Raw genomic sequence first — 21444 nt, forward strand, 5'->3', positions numbered from 1 at the left:
CTGCCTCTGGAGCTGGGCCCAGACTGAGCCACAGCTCCCTGTCAGCCCTCTCTGGCTGAGCTCCTCCTGACTGAACTGACTCTTGTCCTAAGATGGTGCCCACCTTATATACCTCCCTCTATGTGTGAGCCCAGGTGACTAGCAACCAATGGGCTCCTACCTATGCCCAGAAACCCACCCCTATCTGCTCCTACATCACTGGGTATTCCACCCCCCGCCCCACTCCAGCCAGGAACAGATGCTGTCGTGCCTGCACTTCTGTCTAGTGGGAGCACCGTTGACCTGTCCCTCGGAAATGGGGTGTGTGTGGTGCATGCAGCTAAACGAGTCTTGGTCCACACTCCATCCTTACCCGGGAGTGGAATATCACACCTCTGGTTTGAGGTGCAATACCCCTGTAGCAGCCGAGCCCTCGGGGTGCTACATTCCCCCCTGGTAAATCACAGCACGTCCTCGGGCTGGAAAAGAGCAAAACAATTTAAAACATACAAAAATTTTAGAATGCATTCGTATATAAGACATTAACCAAAAACTCATCCCTTTATGGGAGGTACTCTTTTCTTTCCAACGTTACTGGTATAAACCTTATAAAACATTGTAAGACTTTCTTCACACACACATAAAATACCATAAACTCTTTTAGCAGCAAATTAAACTTTTCAATATAAAACTTTTTCAAGTAAAACATTCTTGAGTTCTGGCCGCTGTGCAACTTGCGACCAGGAAAAGGTGCAACAGTCCATTTAATCCGCCTTGAGGTAGACGTTGCGGTTTTTGTATAAAACCAGTAGGGGGCGCTTTAAGAAGCGCAACTATTTACAAGAGGTTGGCCGCTCTCAGTCCTCGGCCAGTGGGGATAGGGGAATGGCTGTTCACAGTCCTCAGCCTGGTTAGGGATTAGGGGCAATTTTTAAACAGTCAACAGTTCACTATTTGACCCAACGGGGACCACACTTTCAAAAACGGGAACAGTTCCATTTTACCGTTTACTGGTAACGGTGTCCTCCTCGCTCTTCCGGGTAGTCTTCAGACCCGTCCGGATCCTCAGGGTAGTCCATGTCTGGGCGGTACCGCAGCTCCTCCTCTGTTAGACAGTGGACATGGAGGGCATACAGTCCCTTTGCGCACTTGTGCCGGGTGTAGGTGACCACGTCACCGGGGTACAGGTCACGGCTGTGATGTCCCTCCGGCAGGTGGCTCTCTACATCCCTTCTGGTGACAAAGACGTCGGTGTCAGCCTTCGGGTCTCTGATGAAGCCCCAGCCATGCTCTAGCTGGAACTTTACTACGGTCCCGGTGGCTCGGGGACCGCGGATGGCGTTGGCGTCTTGTCGGGCCCTCCTCTTCTGCTCCACGCTCCTGGCCTGGAGTCGCTCCTCCCTGATGCGCCTCTGCCATCGCTCCCTTTCAAAGGTGGCCAGCTGCTGAAGGCAGCAATCCAGGCGCTGGGCTGCTTCCGCACGGGTCTCCTGGGTGAACCCCATGAGATTCTCGCCGGTGGGGTCCAATGCAAACTGGGCATCCTCCGGCGGGGGTGGAGCGATGTTGGCAGGCTCCGGGGCCGGGATCAGAGGCTCGCTCAGGGGTTGTTCTCTCCGGAGACGGGGGTTGGCAAACTCCGGTGGCCACTCAAAGGGCAGCCCGTCCGGGCTGGTATATTGGGCGTACAGGTCCGCACCCAGGGGTGGCACCGCGGGCTTCGGACGGGTGGCAGCGCCCGGGGGCACCCGGCCTTGCGACCAGGTCTGTGACGTCTCCCGCTTTACGGCGCCCGGGTTCAGAGGGCACAGCGCGGGGCGGGGCGTGACGGTGACGTTTGCAGCCTGAGGCCTAGCTGGCGGCGGTGGAGGCATGATGTCAGGTACGGTCCCCTGGGCTTCGAGTCCCGCAGTGGAGGGTGAGGGCAGGCTGGTGTTCCCAGGGCTTGGGGTGGTGGCGTCCCCATTACCTGCCTCGGTCTCCGTGGCCTCCTCCGCGTCGTCGTCTGCAGCTGCCGGTCCCTCTTCTCCGCGCCCAGCGGTAAGCGCGCTGCCCGGTCCCGGCGGGGTCCTCCGCTGGCTGCCTTCGTGCTGCCGGGCCATCTCCTCTCTCCACCCGGCAAACACATCCTGCTGCGCCCGGACCATCCTCCTGTTCAGGTCTTCCTGCGCTGCGCGTGCACTGTCCGGGTCCCTGGGCAGCTGGGCTAGCAACTCTGTCAGGCTGCAGGGTGGCTCAGCTTGCAGCAGGCTGCGGGCCAGGGTGCTGGTGGAGTTCTCTGCTCCCTCCATCTCCGGGTGCAGCAGGTCCAGACTCATCCAGGCCACGCCTGGCCCCACAGTTTTCTTTCCTATCCGCCCCCATGGGGGGTGGTCTTGGGGGCATCTGCTGACAATCTCCTTTAGGGGCAGCCCCCCCACGTTGATGGACATCTCCATTGCTGCACTCATTGTTGCTGGGGGCGGGCCCCTCCTTTGGCGCCACTCTGGGACCTGGCCCACGATGGGAGGCGGCTTCCTGCTGTCCTTTGGTGCGCACATAATGGCGTCCGCTCTGCCAGGGCGGGAAAAACGGATGAAGATGGCGGGAAACGGTCCAAAATGGCGTCTGATGGCGGGAATCGGCTCCGGATGGCGGGAAACGACTCCGGACGGCGGGAAACTTCTGGAAATGGCGGGAGACTTCTTTTCAAGGTACATATACGATCTTCTTCAGGCACGCAATACCCGCTTGTGGCGGGTTGGTAAAGATCCTGCCGACTACGCCAAAAGTTGACGCGCCCCCTGGGCCTGTGCTGTGCAGGGGGATACCCGGAGCCGGATCGCTGGGGGTTGTAGTCTCAATGTGGCGGTGACCCGGTCCGTGCCCAGGGCGGTCAAACCAGTGGCAGTCTATTGGTATTGTAATTGTCTGACTACGCCACCCATGGATTGCGGTCAGTGGGGACCGCCGCTGCGCTGCCGACCGCTGAGGCTGATGTTGTTTGCGCAGCCGAGTATGGGATAACTCCCCACGGGAGAAGTATTGCCTCAGGGCAGCTAATGTGGATGGTGGGAGTGATGGTGTGAGTGTCCCAGTACTGATGGTGCTGGTGCGGCGATGAAACACAGAGACTTGTAATTGCAGTTTCCAAGGCTTTATTCACGGTTGTTATTCTGGTCACTTGTGCACATGAGGGACCGCCTGAGCCGTGCTGCGTTCACCAGGCAAGGGACTCGACCAACTCCCAGGCAATTCCAGAGCGTGGCACAGGGCTCCCTTCCTTTCCTTTCTCTGGCCGTCCCCACCAGTGACACACCTTTGTCCAGCTCCCTCGGGCCTTCTCTGGGCACGCTGATCTCTGCGTCCCTGACCCTATATGGTATGCCTTCCTGGTGGATGTAGTGAGGGGTCGCACCAAGATGTGGTAACAACCTCCGGTCTTTGGCTGAGGAATCTGTTGCCTCCACCAATTTGGGTTCCGGTACCCTGTTCTGCCAACCCTTCACCCTGTATCTCCTGGGCATATGGGGTTCCTTCTGTCTTCGTGTCTCTGGGCCTTTCTCTGTGTTCCTTGCTTCCTTTCTCCTTTCCTTTCCGTTCCTTCTCCTCTCTCTTTCTGCTGTTTCTGGCCTCCACTCTAGGCCTGCCTCTGGAGCTGGGCCCAGACTGAGCCACAGCTCCCTGTCAGCCCTCTCTGGCTGAGCTCCTCCTGACTGAACTGACTCTTGTCCTAAGATGGTGCCCACCTTATATACCTCCCTCTATGTGTGAGCCCAGGTGACTAGCAACCAATGGGCTCCTACCTATGCCCAGAAACCCACCCCTATCTGCTCCTACACCACTGGGTATTCCACCCCCCGCCCCACTCCAGCCAGGGACAGATGCTGTCGTGCCTGCACTTCTGTCTAGTGGGAGCACCGTTGACCTGTCCCCCGGAAATGGGGTGTGTGTGGTGCATGCAGCTAAACGAGTCTTGGTCCACACTCCATCCTTACCCGGGAGTGGAATATCACACCTCTGGTTTGAGGTGCAATACCCCTGTAGCAGCCGAGCCCTCGGGGTGCTACAGATACACTGGTTACTTGATTCTTAGCATTTAACCAGCAATGTGTAGACAATATTAGCAAATAGAATAATAACTATCCTGTGTAAATTAGCTAAGCAATCAGTGACAAACTGATACAAATATCGTTTATGGTTATGTGGCACCCCAGGGGTCTGGTTTCCACAGTAACAGCAATGTTATGTCTGAGAGCAGGTGGGAGGTCTCTTGGTCAGGAATCCTATGCATGCCACACCTCCTGCCCAGTCCTGGGAGGGGAAGAACTTCCCCTATATAAACCTGGGGCTGAGGCAGGGTTAGAGAGTTCAGAGGGAGAGTTCAGCTAGGAGGGCTGACAGGGAGCTGTGGCTCCGGCTGGGCCCAGCTCCTGGGCCATGCCAGAAGTAGAGACAGAGAAGAGAAGCAGCTATGGGAAGAAACAACAGGAGCTCTGTGGGAGCAGTGTTACAAGGAGTCAGGGGCTGGCAGCTGCAGAGCTCGCCCTGACTGAGAAGCTATCACCGGACCCGGAGTCCGAGGCTGTGGGGACTAATCTTTACCCAGCAGCAGAAACCGCCCGGCAGGGGATTTCAGGTCCTCTGGCCAAGAAACCCGAAGGCACGGTCACACGCGTGGGACCAGCACCGCCGTCGTGGAGCGGACACCACTAGAAGGCCCCGAGTCACCGGCCATACGGGTGAGCACCACACGGTACACTCAGGGATGTGGGCTACTTATACCCGCCTCTAGCAAGGTAGCCAGAAGAGTACAGTCAGTTTGGGAGGCCTACAACTCCGCCTGGCCAGGGGAGATCCCATCTGCTCAAGGACTGACCAGGCCCCGATCGCTAGCCAGTACTCCGGGAGGGTCTATCTTTATCACCAGTAAAGACCCTGAATTACACCGCATCGTCTCTGAGTGATTCCTGCTACCCCATCATCCACGTCGGCTGCCCTGAGGCCATACCCCTCCCGTTGGGGGTGATACTATCACGCTGCACAATCCTACCACCGGCCTCAGCGGTCTGCCCTGCAGCGGCAGCTCCTTCGCTGCATTCAACGGGTGGCGTAGTCGTCCAACATCTACCGCTAATACAGCGCCACTTAGTCTGACTCCCTGGGCACGGACCGGGTCACCGCCACGAGACTACAACCCTCAACAGATCCGGCTCCGGGTAAGCTCCCGCGTGCGCAACGCTGCGCGACACAGGCCCAGGGGTGCGTCAACTTTTGGCGTAGTCGGCAGGATCTCGTGCCCGCAACCACCGGGTACTGCGTGCCTGAAAAAGACTGTTCAAACTTACCAGTGGTGAAAATTCCCGCCATCCGGCGCCATCTTCTGTCTTCTTCCCGCCATCCGCGAAGTTTTCCCGCCATCCGGCGCCATCTTCTGCCTTCTTCCCGCCATCCGTGGAGTTTTCCCGCCGTTGGACGCCATCTTGAAGACGCCGCGCGGGAAGAAGAGGGGCGTGGACTCCGAAAGCGCGCGAGAACTGAAGCCCCGCCTCACGTCCGGACGTTGCGTAAGGTCCTGGAAGGAGCCCAGCAGACGCCGACGTCACAGGAGCGTGACGGAAGGTCCTCAACCCTGACGATCCACTGCGGAGCCGCGGCCTACGGAAGAGGATCATCGCAAGGTAGGCCATGGTCCACTAGGGGGGAGAAGGATGTCGGATACGGAGGAGAGCTTCACCGCTTCAACCCCCGCCAGCGCCACCGCTGTTGCGGTCATGCCTTTCACCATGCCCTATATCCCGGGGGCAGCCTGGCTACCCCAGTACTCAGGGGAGTCACATACCCTGCATGACTTTAGAGAAAAGCTGGATAGCCTCTTCCAGGTGTATCCCCTCACAGAGGAGCAAAAAGTGAGCATCCTGGTGGCCCAATTAACCGGGGCAGCCCAAAGGGAGGTAAAGTCCTGGCCACCTGGGAGGAGGACTGTCGCAGAGATACTAACCCAGCTAACCGAGGAGGAGCTGCAGTACTACCAATACGAGGAAAGCCAAGAGGACCCGGACGGGTCTGAGGACTACCCTCAGGAGGGAGCACAAAGAGGACATAGCTACTGAAGGGAAGTAGCGTGAATAAAGAGCTGTAAATAGTTACCCGTAAGGGTACAAGGACTGCTGCTAATTAAAATATGGTCCCCGTTGGGATTAGTGAATTGTTCCCCATGTGCCCCTATCTTAAACCAGGCTGAGGACTGTGAGCAGCCATTCCTTATCCCCACTGGCCGAGGACTGAGAGCGGCCATATCCTGTAAATAATTATGTGTTTCTAGTAATTTATGGGAGTCTTTGGTGGATTTACCGGGAATCCTTTGTACATGGTTGGAGCGTAACCCAGGAATGGACTAAAGACTGTTAAGGACTCGGGGCAGGACAGACCCCTACCTGGTTACGTCTCCCTGTTTTGGTGAAATGGACACCTTGCTTTTCTTCAAAACTGCACCCGGTTGCGGACACGCCGTAACCATCTTTATGTGTTTTTCTTATTGTACTATTATTGTTTATACCTTGTTATGTTTAAAAATATGTTTAGTCCCGGAGTACTAAATTTCACTAGGGGGGAATGTGGCACCCCAGGGGTCTGGTTTCCACAGTAACAGCAATGTTATGTCTGAGAGCAGGTGGGAGGTCTCTTGGTCAGGAATCCTATGCATGCCACACCTCCTGCCCAGTCCTGGGAGGGGAAGAACTTCCCCTATATAAACCTGGCGCTGAGGCAGGGTTAGAGAGTTCAGAGGGAGAGTTCAGCTAGGAGGGCTGACAGGGAGCTGTGGCTCCGGCTGGGCCCAGCTCCTGGGCCATGCCAGAAGTAGAGACAGAGAAGAGAAGCAGCTATGGGAAGAAACAACAGGAGCTCTGTGGGAGCAGTGTTACAAGGAGTCAGGGGCTGGCAGCTGCAGAGCTCGTGTAGCACCCTGAGGATTCGGCTGCTACAGGGGTATTGCACCTCAACCCAGAGGTGTGATATTCCACTCCCGGGTAAGGATGGAGTGTGGAACTGAGCTCGGTAGGCTGCATGCACTACATACATCCCATTTCCGAGGAACAGGCCGACGGTACTCCCACTTAGAAATGTGCAGGTACGACCGAGTCTGTTCCTGGCTGGAGTGGGAGGGGGGTGGTACATCCCAAGTAGTGTAGGGGCAGATAGGGGGAGCAGCCTGGGTAAAGATAGGAGCTCATTGGGTGCTGGTCACCTGAGCTCACACATAGAGGGTGTATATAAGGTGGGCACCATCAGAGAACAGGGTCAGTCTGTCAGCCTTTGCAGAGGAGTCACAGGAAGAGGAGCAGAGCAGATCCAGAGAGAGAGAGGAGAAAGAAAGAGAGACCCAGAGGGGGAAACAGAAGAAAGGACTCTAAGACCCCAACTAAAAGCACCGGGTGAAGAGTCGGCATCAGGGTACCGGAACCCAAGCTGGTGGGGGCAAAAACACACCCCAGCCAGAGACCGGAGGCCGTGGGCAGCGTCTGCCACGGCCACCCACCACATCCACCACGAAGGCATACCACGTGGAGGGTCAGGGAACCCAAGGCCAAGGGTCACCCAACAGAAGGCCCGAGGGAGCTGGACCTGGGTGGATCACTAGTGGGGACGGCCAGAGAAAGGACAGAAGGAGAGCTCAGGGTCACGCTCCGGACTCGCTTGGGGGTTGGCTGGATCCAGGACCTGGTGGACGCAGCACGGCTCGGGTGGTCACTTGAAGCTGGAGTGACCGGAACATCAGCAGTGAGTAAATACCCTAAACTGCACAACCCGACTCTGTCTTCCTTTAACATCTATGCTGCACCACTACAACCCCCATCCTCTGCACCTGACCCCCTGAGGCTATACCCCACCCGTTGGGGGTTATACCATCACAAGCTGCACCTACACCATCAGCCTCAGCGGACCCTGCTGCAGCGGCGGCCATAGTGACCGCAACACAACGGGTGGCGTAGTCGACACAAAAGAACTCTTAATAACATCTGTAGGACTGCCACATAACACTGAGCTTGACGCCCTGGGCACGGGGCCGGGTCACAGCCGCTCGGAGACTACAACCCCCCATCTGATCCGGTGCCGGGTATTCCCCTCAAAAAGGAATATGTCCCAGGGGGCGCGTCAACTTTGGCGTAGTCGGCAGGATTACGTGCCCGCAACACCCGGGTACTGCGTGCCTGAAGAAAAGTGCAAGTTTACCTCAGAAAGAAGTCTCCCGCCGGTTCCGGAGGGTCCACGCCATCGGACTCCATCACCAGTCGTTTCCCGCCGATTGTCCGCCATTTCCAACTTGTTCCCGCCATCTGCAGAGTTTCCCGCCACTGGGCGACGCTTCCCGCCAAAACCGCAGATTTCCCACCTTGGAAGAGCAGCGGACGCCATTATGGGCGTGCCAAAGGAGGGCAAGAGGCCACCTCCCATCGTGGGCCAGGACAGAAAATGGCGCCAAAAGTGGAAACCGCCCCCACCAACAGAGACTGTGATGCTGGAGGTGTCTGTCAGCGTGAAAGAACTACCCCTGGAGCTGACAGTCACCGAGTTGCCCCGGGACCGCCCTCGAAGTGGGAGGAGACGAAAGAAAAGAACGAAGATGGGTGCCGCCTGGAGCAGTCTGGAGCGAGCGCACCCGGAGGCAAGAAGTCTAACGAGGAGTAGCGGAGAAGCTTACCCGGATATGGAGAGAAAGCAGAACAGCACCGGCCCGCTGGCCAGGAGTCTGCTAAAGACCGAGGAAGGAGAGCAGAGCAGCACCGGCCCGCTGGCCAGGAGCCTGCTGGAAGAAGAGCAGAGCAGCACCGACCCGTTGGTCAGGAGCCTGCTAGACACCACGACCCCACTAGGCCTAGTGGAGGTCCTTGCACAGCTCCCCCGTGACCGGGAGTGTGCACAGACTGCCCTGGAGGGCCTCGCACGGAGGATGGCCCGGGTACAGCGCGAGATATTGGCGGAGTGGAGCCGGGAGATGACCCAGCAAGCTGAGACCAGTCAACGGAGCACGCTACCCTGGAAGAGGAAGCAGACCGCCTCTGAGGATGGCGCGGGAGGACCAAAGGCCGGAGACGGCGCCGAGAAGGGAGCCGAACGCATGGAGGCAGGTAAAGGGGACGCCTATACCCCAAGCCGAGAAACCGCCCACCTGCCCCAGCTCCCCGTCGCAGAGCCCGAAAGTCCCCCTGCTGTGCCCGTAGCCGCCATGTCACCGCTATGGACTAGGCCCCGACCGGAAGCCGCCGCAGCGACCCCTGTGACGTCACGCGCCTCGACCCGGAGCGTGACAAAGCAGGAAATACCACCAGCCTGGTCGCAAGGCCTAGTACCCCCGGGCGCCGCATCACCAACAGCGCCCCCTACCTCCGCGGAGCCTCCGGCCTGGCCGCAAGGCCAGGTAGCCCAGGGCGCCGCCGTCCTAACGGTGCCCTTCACCTTCCAGGTGCCCCAGGCCTGGCCGCAAGGCCTGGGCAATCCGGGCGCCACCACCACCGCGCCCGCGCCCGCAAAACCAAGGGTGCCACACCTGGGGGAGGACTTGTTCAGCCAGCTCACATGGCCGGACGGGCGGCCCTTCATCTGGCCCGAAGGATACCATGAGCTGGAACGGCAGCAGAAACTAAGACCCCTGGATGAACCCCTGATTCCGGCTCCGAAGCCCGTGGCACGGATCTCGCCCCCGCTAGCGGAAGCACAGTTTGAGTGGGACCCCACCGGAGAAGATCTAATGGGGTTCACTCAGGAAACTAGGGCAGCTGCAGCAGAGCGCGCTGAGTGTTGCCGACAGCAGCTCGAAGAGTTCGCGAGGGAGCGGAGAGAGAGGCGGGTCCGGGAACAACAGGCCCAAATAAGGAGCGCCGAGCAAAAGAGCCGGACCAGGAGGGACCCCCGTGCAGCGCACAGTCCCCGTACCACCGGGACTGTAATCAAGTTTAACCAGCAGCACGGGTGGGGCTTCATCAGAGACAACAACACCCTCGGCGACGTCTTTGTCACGCGCAGAGACGTGGAATCCCATCTGCCGGAGGGGCACAGAGGTCGTGACCTTTACATCGGGGACGAGGTCACCTTCACCCGGCACAAGTGTGCCAAAGGACCTTATGCCCTCCACGTGCACCGCCTGACGGAGGAGGAGTTGCAGTGCGGGGAGGAGGAGCAAGAGGACCCGGACGGGTCTGAAACTAGAGCCAAAGGTAACCAAAAAGCAAGAGCAGGAGGACGCCGTCGCTAAGGACAGCGAAGCAGGGGCTGTATATAGTTGCCCGTCGGGGCACAGTGAATTGAAACTGAAACCGTAAAATTGAAACTGTTGCTGCTAATATAGTCCCCGTTGGGACCAGCATGTGTGAACTGTTACCCGTTTAACCCCTAAATCCCACTGACCGAGGACTGAGAGCGGTCATTCCTCCCCAATACCTGGCCGAGGACTGAGAGCGGCCAACTTCCCCTGTATATAGTTGCGCTTCCTAAAGCGCCCCCTACCGGTTTTATAGGAAAACCAGTTTTTCTAAGAGACTGTCGCACTTTTCCCGGACACACGTTGCACAGTGTCCGGAGGAGGAACCTGAAACAAGAAACGACTACGAGAATGTTTATATGAAAAGTTTTATATGATGTTTTATATGTTTATGTTTATAAAAAAAAAATGTATGTTTGGTGTTTTATGTCTTACAGCCCGAGGACGTGCTGTGATTTACCAGGGGGGAATGTAGCACCCTGAGGATTCGGCTGCTACAGGGGTATTGCACCTCAACCCAGAGGTGTGATATTCCACTCCCGGGTAAGGATGGAGTGTGGAACTGAGCTCGGTAGGCTGCATGCACTACATACATCCCATTTCCGAGGAACAGGCCGACGGTACTCCCACTTAGAAATGTGCAGGTACGACCGAGTCTGTTCCTGGCTGGAGTGGGAGGGGGGTGGTACATCCCAAGTAGTGTAGGGGCAGATAGGGGGAGCAGCCTGGGTAAAGATAGGAGCTCATTGGGTGCTGGTCACCTGAGCTCACACATAGAGGGTGTATATAAGGTGGGCACCATCAGAGAACAGGGTCAGTCTGTCAGCCTTTGCAGAGGAGTCACAGGAAGAGGAGCAGAGCAGATCCAGAGAGAGAGAGGAGAAAGAAAGAGAGACCCAGAGGGGGAAACAGAAGAAAGGACTCTAAGACCCCAACTAAAAGCACCGGGTGAAGAGTCGGCATCAGGGTACCGGAACCCAAGCTGGTGGGGGCAAAAACACACCCCAGCCAGAGACCGGAGGCCGTGGGCAGCGTCTGCCACGCCACCCACCACATCCACCACGAAGGCATACCACGTGGAGGGTCAGGGAACCCAAGGCCAAGGGTCACCCAACAGAAGGCCCGAGGGAGCTGGACCTGGGTGGATCACTAGTGGGGACGGCCAGAGAAAGGACAGAAGGAGAGCTCAGGGTCACGCTCCGGACTCGCTTGGGGGTTGGCTGGATCCAGGACCTGGTGGACGCAGCACGGCTCGGGTGGTCACTTGAAGCTGGAGTGACCGGAACATCAGCAGTGAGTAAATACCCTAAACTGCACAACCCGACTCTGTCTTCCTTTAACATCTATGCTGCACCACTACAACCCCCATCCTCTGCACCTGACCCCCTGAGGCTATACCCCACCCGTTGGGGGTTATACCATCACAAGCTGCACCTACACCATCAGCCTCAGCGGACCCTGCTGCAGCGGCGGCCATAGTGACCGCAACACAACGGGTGGCGTAGTCGACACAAAAGAACTCTTAATAACATCTGTAGGACTGCCACATAACACTGAGCTTGACGCCCTGGGCACGGGGCCGGGTCACAGCCGCTCGGAGACTACAACCCCCCATCTGATCCGGTGCCGGGTATTCCCCTCAAAAAGGAATATGTCCCAGGGGGCGCGTCACTCGCCCTGACTGAGAAGCTATCACCGGACCCGGAGTCCGAGGCTGTTGGGACTAATCTTTACCCAGCAGCAGAAACCGCCCGGCAGGGGATTTCAGGTCCTCTGGCCAAGAAACCCGAAGGCACGGTCACACGCGTGGGACCAGCACCGCCGTCGTGGAGCGGACGCCACTAGAAGGCCCCGAGTCACCGGCCATACGGGTGAGCACCACACGGTACACTCAGGGACGTGGGCTACTTATACCCGCCTCTAGCAAGGTAGCCAGAAGAGTACAGTCAGTTTGGGAGGCCTACAACTCCGCCTGGCCAGGGGAGATCCCATCTGCTCAAGGCTGACCAGGCCCCGATCGCTAGCCAGTACTCCGGGAGGGTCTATCTTTATCACCAGTAAAGACCCTGAATTACACCGCATCGTCTCTGAGTGATTCCTGCTACCCCATCATCCACGTCGGCTGCCCTGAGGCCATACCCCTCCCGTTGGGGGTGATACTATCACGCTGCACAATCCTACCACCGGCCTCAGCGGTCTGCCCTGCAGCGGCAGCTCCTTCGCTGCATTCAACGGGTGGCGTAGTCGTCCAACATCTACCGCTAATACAGCGCCACTTAGTCTGACTCCCTGGGCACGGACCGGGTCACCGCCACGAGACTACAACCCTCAACAGATCCGGCTCCGGGTAAGCTCCCGCGTGCGCAACGCTGCGCGACACAGGCCCAGGGGTGCGTCAGTTATGTAATTGAGCACGTATGTAAACAGACATCTTGCCATCATAGTAATAATAATAAATTTGTGATTGCCAATCATTCTTGACTATTATTACTTGTAAAAAGGCCCCAAGCGTCATCATCATTGATATCCTGAGAACAAGTAAAGAAGAGGCCACAATGGTCAGACCCACACCAATGAGACATTTTGTCATATATCCAATCAATATGCCGCTAATGTCACTAAGGCTATGATTTCAGAACTTTTTTAAATTAACTCACACATTAAAGAAAGTAGGTAAAAAACAGTGAGTACATTTGCAAAGTATCTCAGCAATTTTACACCACAAAGATATTGTCAAGATTAGCCGTGATTAAACTATGTTATACAAATAATAAAAAGCAATAAAATCCTATAAAACTTAAAGAGTAACCATTGCTTTAATTTTTATTTAATATAAATCAATAATACAGGTGAAAATAAACAACTTTGTAATATATCTTATCAGAGAAATCTGCTTCTTTCTCTGCCAAAATTGATCAGTCATTATAAAAATTCTCATTTCTGATGTAAAATCTGTATTCAGTGAAGACGGACTTTCCCATTACTGAGATAGGAGATGGCAGCTGCTACTGATAAGATTCTATATAGATAGGAGGGGGAGGAGGAGGACGAAGCTCTTCCTCTAGCTCCTCCCTCCTCCCGTCTACATAGTATTGTATCCGTATCAGCTGCCATCTTCTATCTCAGTAATGGGAAAGTCCGTCTTCACTGAATACAGATTTTACCTCAGATTAATGACATCAATTCCAGCAGAGAAGGAAGAAAATTTCTCTGATAAAATATATTACAAAATTTCTTATTTTCACATCTATTATTGATTTATGAAATAAAAATTAAAACGACGGCTACTCTTTAAATTTTCTTCATTGTAAGGAGCTTACAATGACCAAAGAATATAGGTAGCCAGCAACATAAAACCTGAATGGTAACGGCACATTTGCCATTAAACAATCGATTGGCGGCCATTTTATTTTAGATAGGACCGACATATGTTCTATGTCCTTTGAAGGGTCATATATATGATCGCTCTTTGTGCATAGAACATAATTTTATTGGCAGCACATGACCTGTTTACACAGACTGATCTGCTACTAATAAAGTCAGGTTCACATGAGAGTATAAAAAATACCGTATTTGCCGGTGTATAAGACGACTGGGTGTATAAGACGACTGGGCGTATAAGACGACCTCCCAACATTTCCACTCAAAATATAGAGTTTGTTATATACTCACCCGCTGCCATATAATGCCCCATGCAGGATGTCACCCCCCATATTATGCCCCATGCAAGATGTCACCCCCCATATTATGCCCCATGCAGGATGTCACCCCCCATATTATGCCCCATGCCTCCATACATTAAAAAAAAAAAATCCAATACTCACCTCACTCCTCCTCACCTGCTGCCCTGCTCAGGTCCGGACTCCAGCGCCGCCAGCGTCTTCCCGCTCTGCGCTGCCTGTGATGGCTCAGGGGAGGGCGCGGTGGAAAGACGTCACCGCACCCTTTGACCTGAGACATCACAGGGAGCGCACAGCAGGAAGACAGCGGATCTGCGGAGGCACAGGGAGAGGTAAGTATCCGGCTGCCGGGGCCCTGAGCATGCGGGGCAGAAGGGCGGGCGCTGACACTGCTCTCCTCCCCCCATAGCCTGGCGGGGTGCCAGACCGCAAGTGGGCCTCCCCGCCTGCTCAGGGCCCCGACATCTACCCGGTGCATCCCAACTGATGTGCACCCGGCGTATAAGATGACCCCCCCACTTGGAGGCATGTTTTCAGGGCAAAAAAGTCGTCTTATACGCCGGCAAATACGGTAGTCTGATTTTAATACAGAAAAAACAGACGATTTGATAGTGGTCAGTATGCAATCTGCATAATGGGCCATATGCTATCTGTATGCATTCTATATGCAATCAGTATGCAATCAATATGGCATCTGTATTTTATATCCCCAATCATTAGCATTTTCAAGGCCAAATGCAGTTTTCCATGTTAAGAAGTGCAATGTATCTGTAAAAAATTAACACTATCCATATGGGATCTGTTTATTTTTCATATGCAGGTTTAGTCTGTGAAAACAAAATGCTTTTCTGAACAGCGCAATTGAATAATATTGATCCTACTGCTCGAACTAAAAATATGGTACTGTGAATGTACCCTAACAAAGTTTGCATAATTACTTGAGGACCACCCATAGACTTTAATCTTCCAGTCAGTCTGTGTTCTACTCTGCAGTTATGCTCTAAAATGTCACTGTATTGTAGATCAATTGCACATGATTGTACAGCTGAGGAAGCAAGGAGCAAGGAGCCAGATGTCAAACACCGCTGCGCGCCCCATAGAGAAGGCAGGGATGGTTTGTTACCGTCTCTGCCTTCCCAATCGCTGTATACATAGTGCTGAACAAGTTTTGTGTACACAGCATATAGGAAGCACTATCGACGTTTCCTCCTCCTGACCCAGCGGCCTTGTGACCCCGGGGTGTAGTAAAAGAAGCAGGAGCTGCTGGGTCCTAGGAGACCCAGTCAGCTTTGCAATGCAGTCCGCTGTATTTCCACTTTAACTGAGGCTAATATATCAGCTTCAGTTACAGAGGAAAATTTTTTTTTTTTTTAAAAAAACGAAGGACATAATATATGATATAAATATAAAGTAAATAAATGAAAATAAACATATAAACAGGTAAAAATACATTTTAAAAAAGCCGCTGCCACTCCAAATACCGTAGTTGTTGCTAGCCCTGCCCCGTCAAAAAAATAAAATTATCAGATATATAAAAATAAGGGGAACAAATTTGGAAATGCTTTTTAGTGGTCCTTTGTGGCCATAAAAAAAGAGAAAAAGTGAAAAAAAGACACGTATTTTCATAATTTTCTCACCAATATCGCCTATATTAACAAAAAATAAATAAAAAGGAGAGTATAAAAATAACACAAAAATTAAGTTCCATGTATGATGAAACAAGGATGAAAATTATTTGAATGCCCGTACAAAAAACATTTTCCCTGCTTTTCAAACTGTATGTATCAAAATCTTGAAAATGTACGTGGTCAGGAAAGAGGTAATTGGTTCTGTCCTGAACTGGTTAAAAATCATTGCACTCCATAAACGAGTGATTTTCTCATTTGTCAGGCGATTGTTTAGCGTGATAAAATAAATGGGCCTTATGAATTGATGCAAATTATTGATCTAAAAAGCAATGACATAATAAACCGACAAATACGAATGCACATACGTCAAAAGTACCTGACATCCACTATGTGAATACCGTCCATGTAACTGAATTATTTTTGTGAATTTAAAGGGAAAATTAACTAAACTGCGCTAATGTTACATTATGAAGCCACCACATCATCTGAAAACATGGAAATACAGTTGAACCAGTATCATTTAATTAAACACCTCAATTTGCGGGAAGATTTTTATTTTTAAATTAATCAAATTTTGTATAATTGGAGAAGAAAAATGATCCACATCATGCTTTTCTTATCCATATGAGGTAACATTCACTAGGTTGAGATTTTTGCAGTATACTCGTTGGATTCACTTTTTGAAGAAAGAATGCAGAAGAGAATTTGTAGTTATTGGGTAATGTGGAGAAAATGAAAGAATCTATTGTTCAGGTTCTAGATTCAATTAGAATTGCACTTTTGTAACCTAGGTCCCGTATTGTACTACCCACAACACAACTCAACTGGCCTGTATTACCCAGGAAACAGGTAAAGTTTTTTTTTGTGAATTACCCAATCTTGTTATATAACAACCAGCAAAGTTTATATGCTCAGTAGGGCGAGTGAGTCAATATATAAATGTTGGATAAAATAAGTAAAAGAAGTGATATTTATAGACCCAATCTTACAATTATCATTATATTTGCACCTTGTTTGGTGCACTTACAGTAACTCATCTGCTATGCAACATATTTATTTATCACTTGTTTTTGGAGTGAATAGTGGATGTGGTTTACTTCTTAGCCAGAATTCAGACACATCTACAAAATTCAACTTTTTACAAACAAGTGGCAAATATGATAAATAAGTTGCAACTTTACTCCACAAAGTCTCCGGTATAGAAAAAGTGCCATCATTTTAGCCAGTGAATTGGCAAACCTTTAAAATGATGCCCCTTTTAATAAATGTGGGTCATAATTACAGCATCTAGTTATTTGGTTACTAGGCTGATCCTTCAAGTTCAACCCGAGGCCAAGTTTACACGACCAAGGACAACACTCAGTCCAATGTTATTCAATGGGGCAGTGCAGATGAGCGATTTTTTTTCGTGGACTAAATCGGTGGAAAAAAAAAACCACAGCTTCCATGTGTCGGATGAGACTCTCCCATTCAAGTCTATGGGTGCACAAAAAAAATTGTATTCCATACGGAGCTACAGTACAGCATGCGATTTGTATGGATACATTGCAATACTTTAACATAGGAAACTGTATTTGGTCTTGTACATTTTAATAACTGCTGATGTATAAAACGGGATTGTGTATGGATTGCATAAGGATGAAAAAAAGAGAAAAAAATTGTCCGTATTTTGGAGATGAAACTGAGACAATTTTTCTTTATGCTGGTGTGAACCTACGCTTGCTTAGATTCACCTGTATGATCCTACAAGAAGATGAAAGAAAACTCCCTGACCAAATGCTACCGCACAGGACTGACTCATATTATCCCTAGTTAAAATTAATAGCATTTACTACTTTATTAGTTAGTTACAGCTCTCAATTCCATCATTTTTTTTAAATATTTTTATTATTACAAAATTTTGCAGAATATTAAGCTGTAAATGTGGTTTCGTAAATTGCTGATAACAGAATTACTCCTGTGACATAGAGTGAGAAAACCAGGGGAATTTTCATTTCCCAACGATTACTTTGTATAAATGTCACAAAGCTATAGCCAGCTAATTCTGAAAATTTAGAGTGTGCAGATTGTATGAAAACTAAAGTGAAACAGTCTGTAGTTTGATGGTGAAGTGCACGGAAGCTATAGGAAATTAAATATCAAATATTCCCTGCTGTCTTGGGCTATTCTTGGATTGCTCTAAGATCTTCATGAGCGTTTCCATAAAACCACTATATTATAGGTAACTATAAAAATATATACACATAATTACCACTGAGATTAAATGAGCAACGTTCTAGTATTCATCATGTCATTATATGTAGGAAATGATAAGCAGCATAAAGATATACAAGAAAGCTCTTCAGACACGATAGAAAAAGTTCGAAAGAAGACATTGCTTTACTTCTGGACTTCTAATCCAACCACTTCCTAAACCTCAACCTGGCACTTCTTGTCGAGAAAAACTTCAGACCCCACAATACATAGATGCAAAATGAATGCATCTGGTAATAATTTTGCAGAACTATGTTTCTATTCAGATGTTAAAGAAATACAACTCACCTCGGAAAAAGCCATTGGTAAATGCAGCAAACTGGTCAAAGGGATGACTGGACTCCATGCTGGTGGCCTACTTGAAGGCGACAGTTTATTCCTTGTGGTTTAGACTGAACTGGCAGAAAGAAGAGGAAAAAAAAATAAATTCAATAGAATACAAGAGGCAGTTCCCCAAAGACATTGAGTGTCTGTGAGTTTGTATGGCCACAGGAATGTGCAACCACTAATCTGCAGCATGATTTCTTTTTCTGCAGAACACAGACATGGATGTTAAAGTATAGAGAGAGGCAAGAGGGAAATGATCAAGTATGAGGAGCATATGAAAAAAAAAACCCTACCTTTTTTCCCCGCAAACAAATAGTTTGGTCTGATAGTATTAGATGTGGTGCTAAAGGTTGCAGACAGTGTTAAGATTTCAACGCTGCACTGACTGTGGTCGTGTGGTTGTGTGTAGAAGGCCTCAAAGGGTTCTAAGTCAACTGGAGAAAAAAGACAAAACAGTCATTTACTGAGCACTGAGGGGATGATCACCTGATCTTTGATGTCAACAGCCCTGTACAATCTCTGTGGCTTTCTCTCAGTCTTTTTGATTGGGGCTGAGCTGACTCACTGTGTGTGGAGGAAGAATTCAATTTTACATCACTTAATGCTGCTTTCTAAATGAGATCGTAAGTTAACCTATAGAAAGATCTGATTTAGAAGCTTTATTTCAATATGTAAAAACTGTAAAGAAATGTAGATGACATGTACAATATAGTCGTAGATGATGTACTATATGTAGATAAAGTATTATATGTCTATATATTCATTATATGTCTAATTAAACTACAGCAGAAATTAGAACATCCCCCAGCAAGTCCTAAAAATCACACACAATTCATTCTGCAAAGTATGAATGGAGTTTCTCAAAAAATATATGTCATTAAAGAAGAATTCCCATCAACATTTGTACCCTCTTAATATATTGCAATCATTATATCATATAGCACTGTGAGCTTACAATTGCTCATTTTGTCTTTCTACCAGATAATTCTCTTTTCCATTAGGTCTATGACATCACATGATTAAAAACTGACTAGCTGAATCCTTCTAAGGTCTTTGTTGAAAGAGGAGGTCAATTTTCCCTGTTGAGCCATAATCACTGCAAAATTTCCTGGCAAGGGGAGGAGCGAAGCAGCTGGATCAGGAGTTGAAGAGGGGAATGATACATGTAGGAAAAAGAGACTTCCTGTTTCTACATAGAACAGAGAAAAGAGGAGTATTAGCTAGATAGAAAGGCAAAATGAGCAATTGTAAGTACACAGTACTGTATAATATGATGCGTACCCATAGACTTGAATTTGCAAGTCTCATCCGAAATGCAGAAGATACAAGTACATGCTGCTATTTTTTTTCACATTTGAGCCATGTAAAAAATGGTAATCTAAACAGCATGATTAAATAACATTGGTATAAGCACTCGGACCGAAAATACAGTCGTGTGAACGTAGCTTAAAGGTGGAATTGCTATGGGATTCCAATGATTGTCTTTCGGAAAATATAGCTGTAAGTTGACAGACCACTTTTTGAAAAAATTTTTTAGAAAATTTGCAATGGTCACAGGTTTCTTCAGGAAATAATTGCAGTTGCATTAACAATGTGATTTTACCTTCATTTTGGGCACAAAAGTTGAACATGATAACCAAATGCCTTTTTTGTATTAACTAAATATATTTCCTTGATAATTGGAAAAAATGAATGAATGAAGGAGCGGAAAAGAGTTTTAATTTTTTACATATAAATGTGGATCAGTTTGTAGTTTTTCTATATTATAAAATTTAGAAATCAAGTGTTAGGTACTTTTTAGGAAAAGATAATGTCCCTGAATTTTGAGGGAAAAGGGACTACCCCATTATATTTTGCCCCAGGCAGCAATACAGGGCAGACTATACTGTACTAAATACTGATCTACCACTCAGTGGTACAACAGTAGCAGTAAACTTGCTTGTATGTGACCTTCTAGCTCTGGAGTAAAATATCAAAGAGGACCAATTACTTCCAACATATATGTTTAGTAAATGCTTGCATTCCCCATAATATCAATTCTTCTGTGTTGTACCATTGTTCTGTTATTCCAAGAAGTGATCTCGGGACACAATGGGTTAACATGGCAATCAGGGGCAGGCTGAAGGCCCCTGTTACTGCCGTATAAAAATTCTAATCCCACCTGTACCCTATTAAAAAATAAATAATAAAAAAAAATATTTGGCTTTGCCATGTCTATGAAAGACCGATCTATCAAAATACAATAATAACCCATGCAGTAAAAGCTGTAATAAGTAAAAATAAAATCCATTTTTTGAAACAGGGCAATTGACTTGCATTGGCGAATTTGATTCATAATACAGATCAAAGTAGGACATACCTTGGGGAGGAGGGGGTTGCAGATAATCAGTCCACAAAAAAGGGAATGTGAAAAGAAACATTGATTCTAATGGGTCCGTGACCTATTTGCAAAATAAAGGACACATAAAAAAATTGTGTGTGAAATTGGCCTAAGTAATACAAATGCCTATCATGTTCAGAAAAGGAACCATACAACAACAGAGCATCAAATCATTACAGTAATTATTGACTTGATCTGTGGTGGACACAGATGAGCAGATTGATCTGTGGAGGATCTAGTTAGAGTTGAATTTTTGAAATTCGCTATTTGACACAAATTCAACCATTTTGAGATTTTATTTAAGGTTTGTCAAAAGAAAACTTGCCCAGCACCAATTCCCACACTGTTGAAGAATCAGAGAGTGGGCTAACGTCATTTTGCGTTGCCATTGGGGCTTCCCCATAATGTCCTGCAGCTATGGCATCGAGCAGATTATCATACCCTGTACAGTGGTAGACAGTACCTGGGCCATCAGAGATCAGCAGTTCCCGGGGTAGTACAGTTTGTAAAACAGACTTATTTTCCATCTCCAGAGTCACAGGGTAAGGTCACGGCCCCACTATCAGTATTTGGTCAGTATTCGGTCAGTATTTTTTCTCAGGAGTGGGAGCCAAAACCAAGAGAGGAGCAATCAGAGAAAAGGTATAATAGAAACAAGTCACCAATTCTGCATTTATAACCCACTCCTGGTTTTGTCTCCCACTCCTGAGGAAAAATACTGACCGAATACTGACCAAATACTGATAGTGGGGCCGTGGCCTAAGTGTCTTTCCTGTAAAGTGTAAGCTCTTATGGTCAGCAGGCTCATCTCTCTCTGGTGGAGTGTAAGCTCTTATGGTTAGCTGGGTCCTTTCTCTCTGGTAGAAAGTAAGCTCTTATGGTCAGCAGGGTCCTCCCTTTCTCTATCTCTCTCGCAGATAGTAAACTCTTATGGACAGCAGGGTCGTCTCTCTCACT

The 21444-nt window shown here is 49.6% G+C and overlaps 1 protein-coding gene across 1 annotated transcript in view; it reads right to left on the reverse strand.

Annotated features, from left to right (window-relative positions):
• The window catches only part of RUNX3 (RUNX family transcription factor 3), a 238170-nt gene extending 219629 nt beyond the window's left edge, over positions 1–18541 (reverse strand). The window contains exons 1-2 of the mRNA XM_073665828.1: positions 18401–18541; positions 18069–18177 (exon numbers count right to left, since the gene is read on the reverse strand). Coding sequence (XP_073521929.1) covers positions 18069–18126 — 58 coding nt within the window. The 5' untranslated portion in view covers positions 18127–18177; positions 18401–18541. The remainder of the gene's footprint in view (positions 1–18068; positions 18178–18400) is intronic.
• Between the last annotated feature and the right edge of the window lie 2903 nt (positions 18542–21444).

Source organism: Phyllobates terribilis, unplaced genomic scaffold (assembly GCF_046119375.1).
Source record: "Phyllobates terribilis strain yellow unplaced genomic scaffold, ASM4611937v1 Scaffold_2__4_contigs__length_985480577, whole genome shotgun sequence".
NCBI classification, from domain to species: Eukaryota; Metazoa; Chordata; class Amphibia; order Anura; family Dendrobatidae; genus Phyllobates; species Phyllobates terribilis.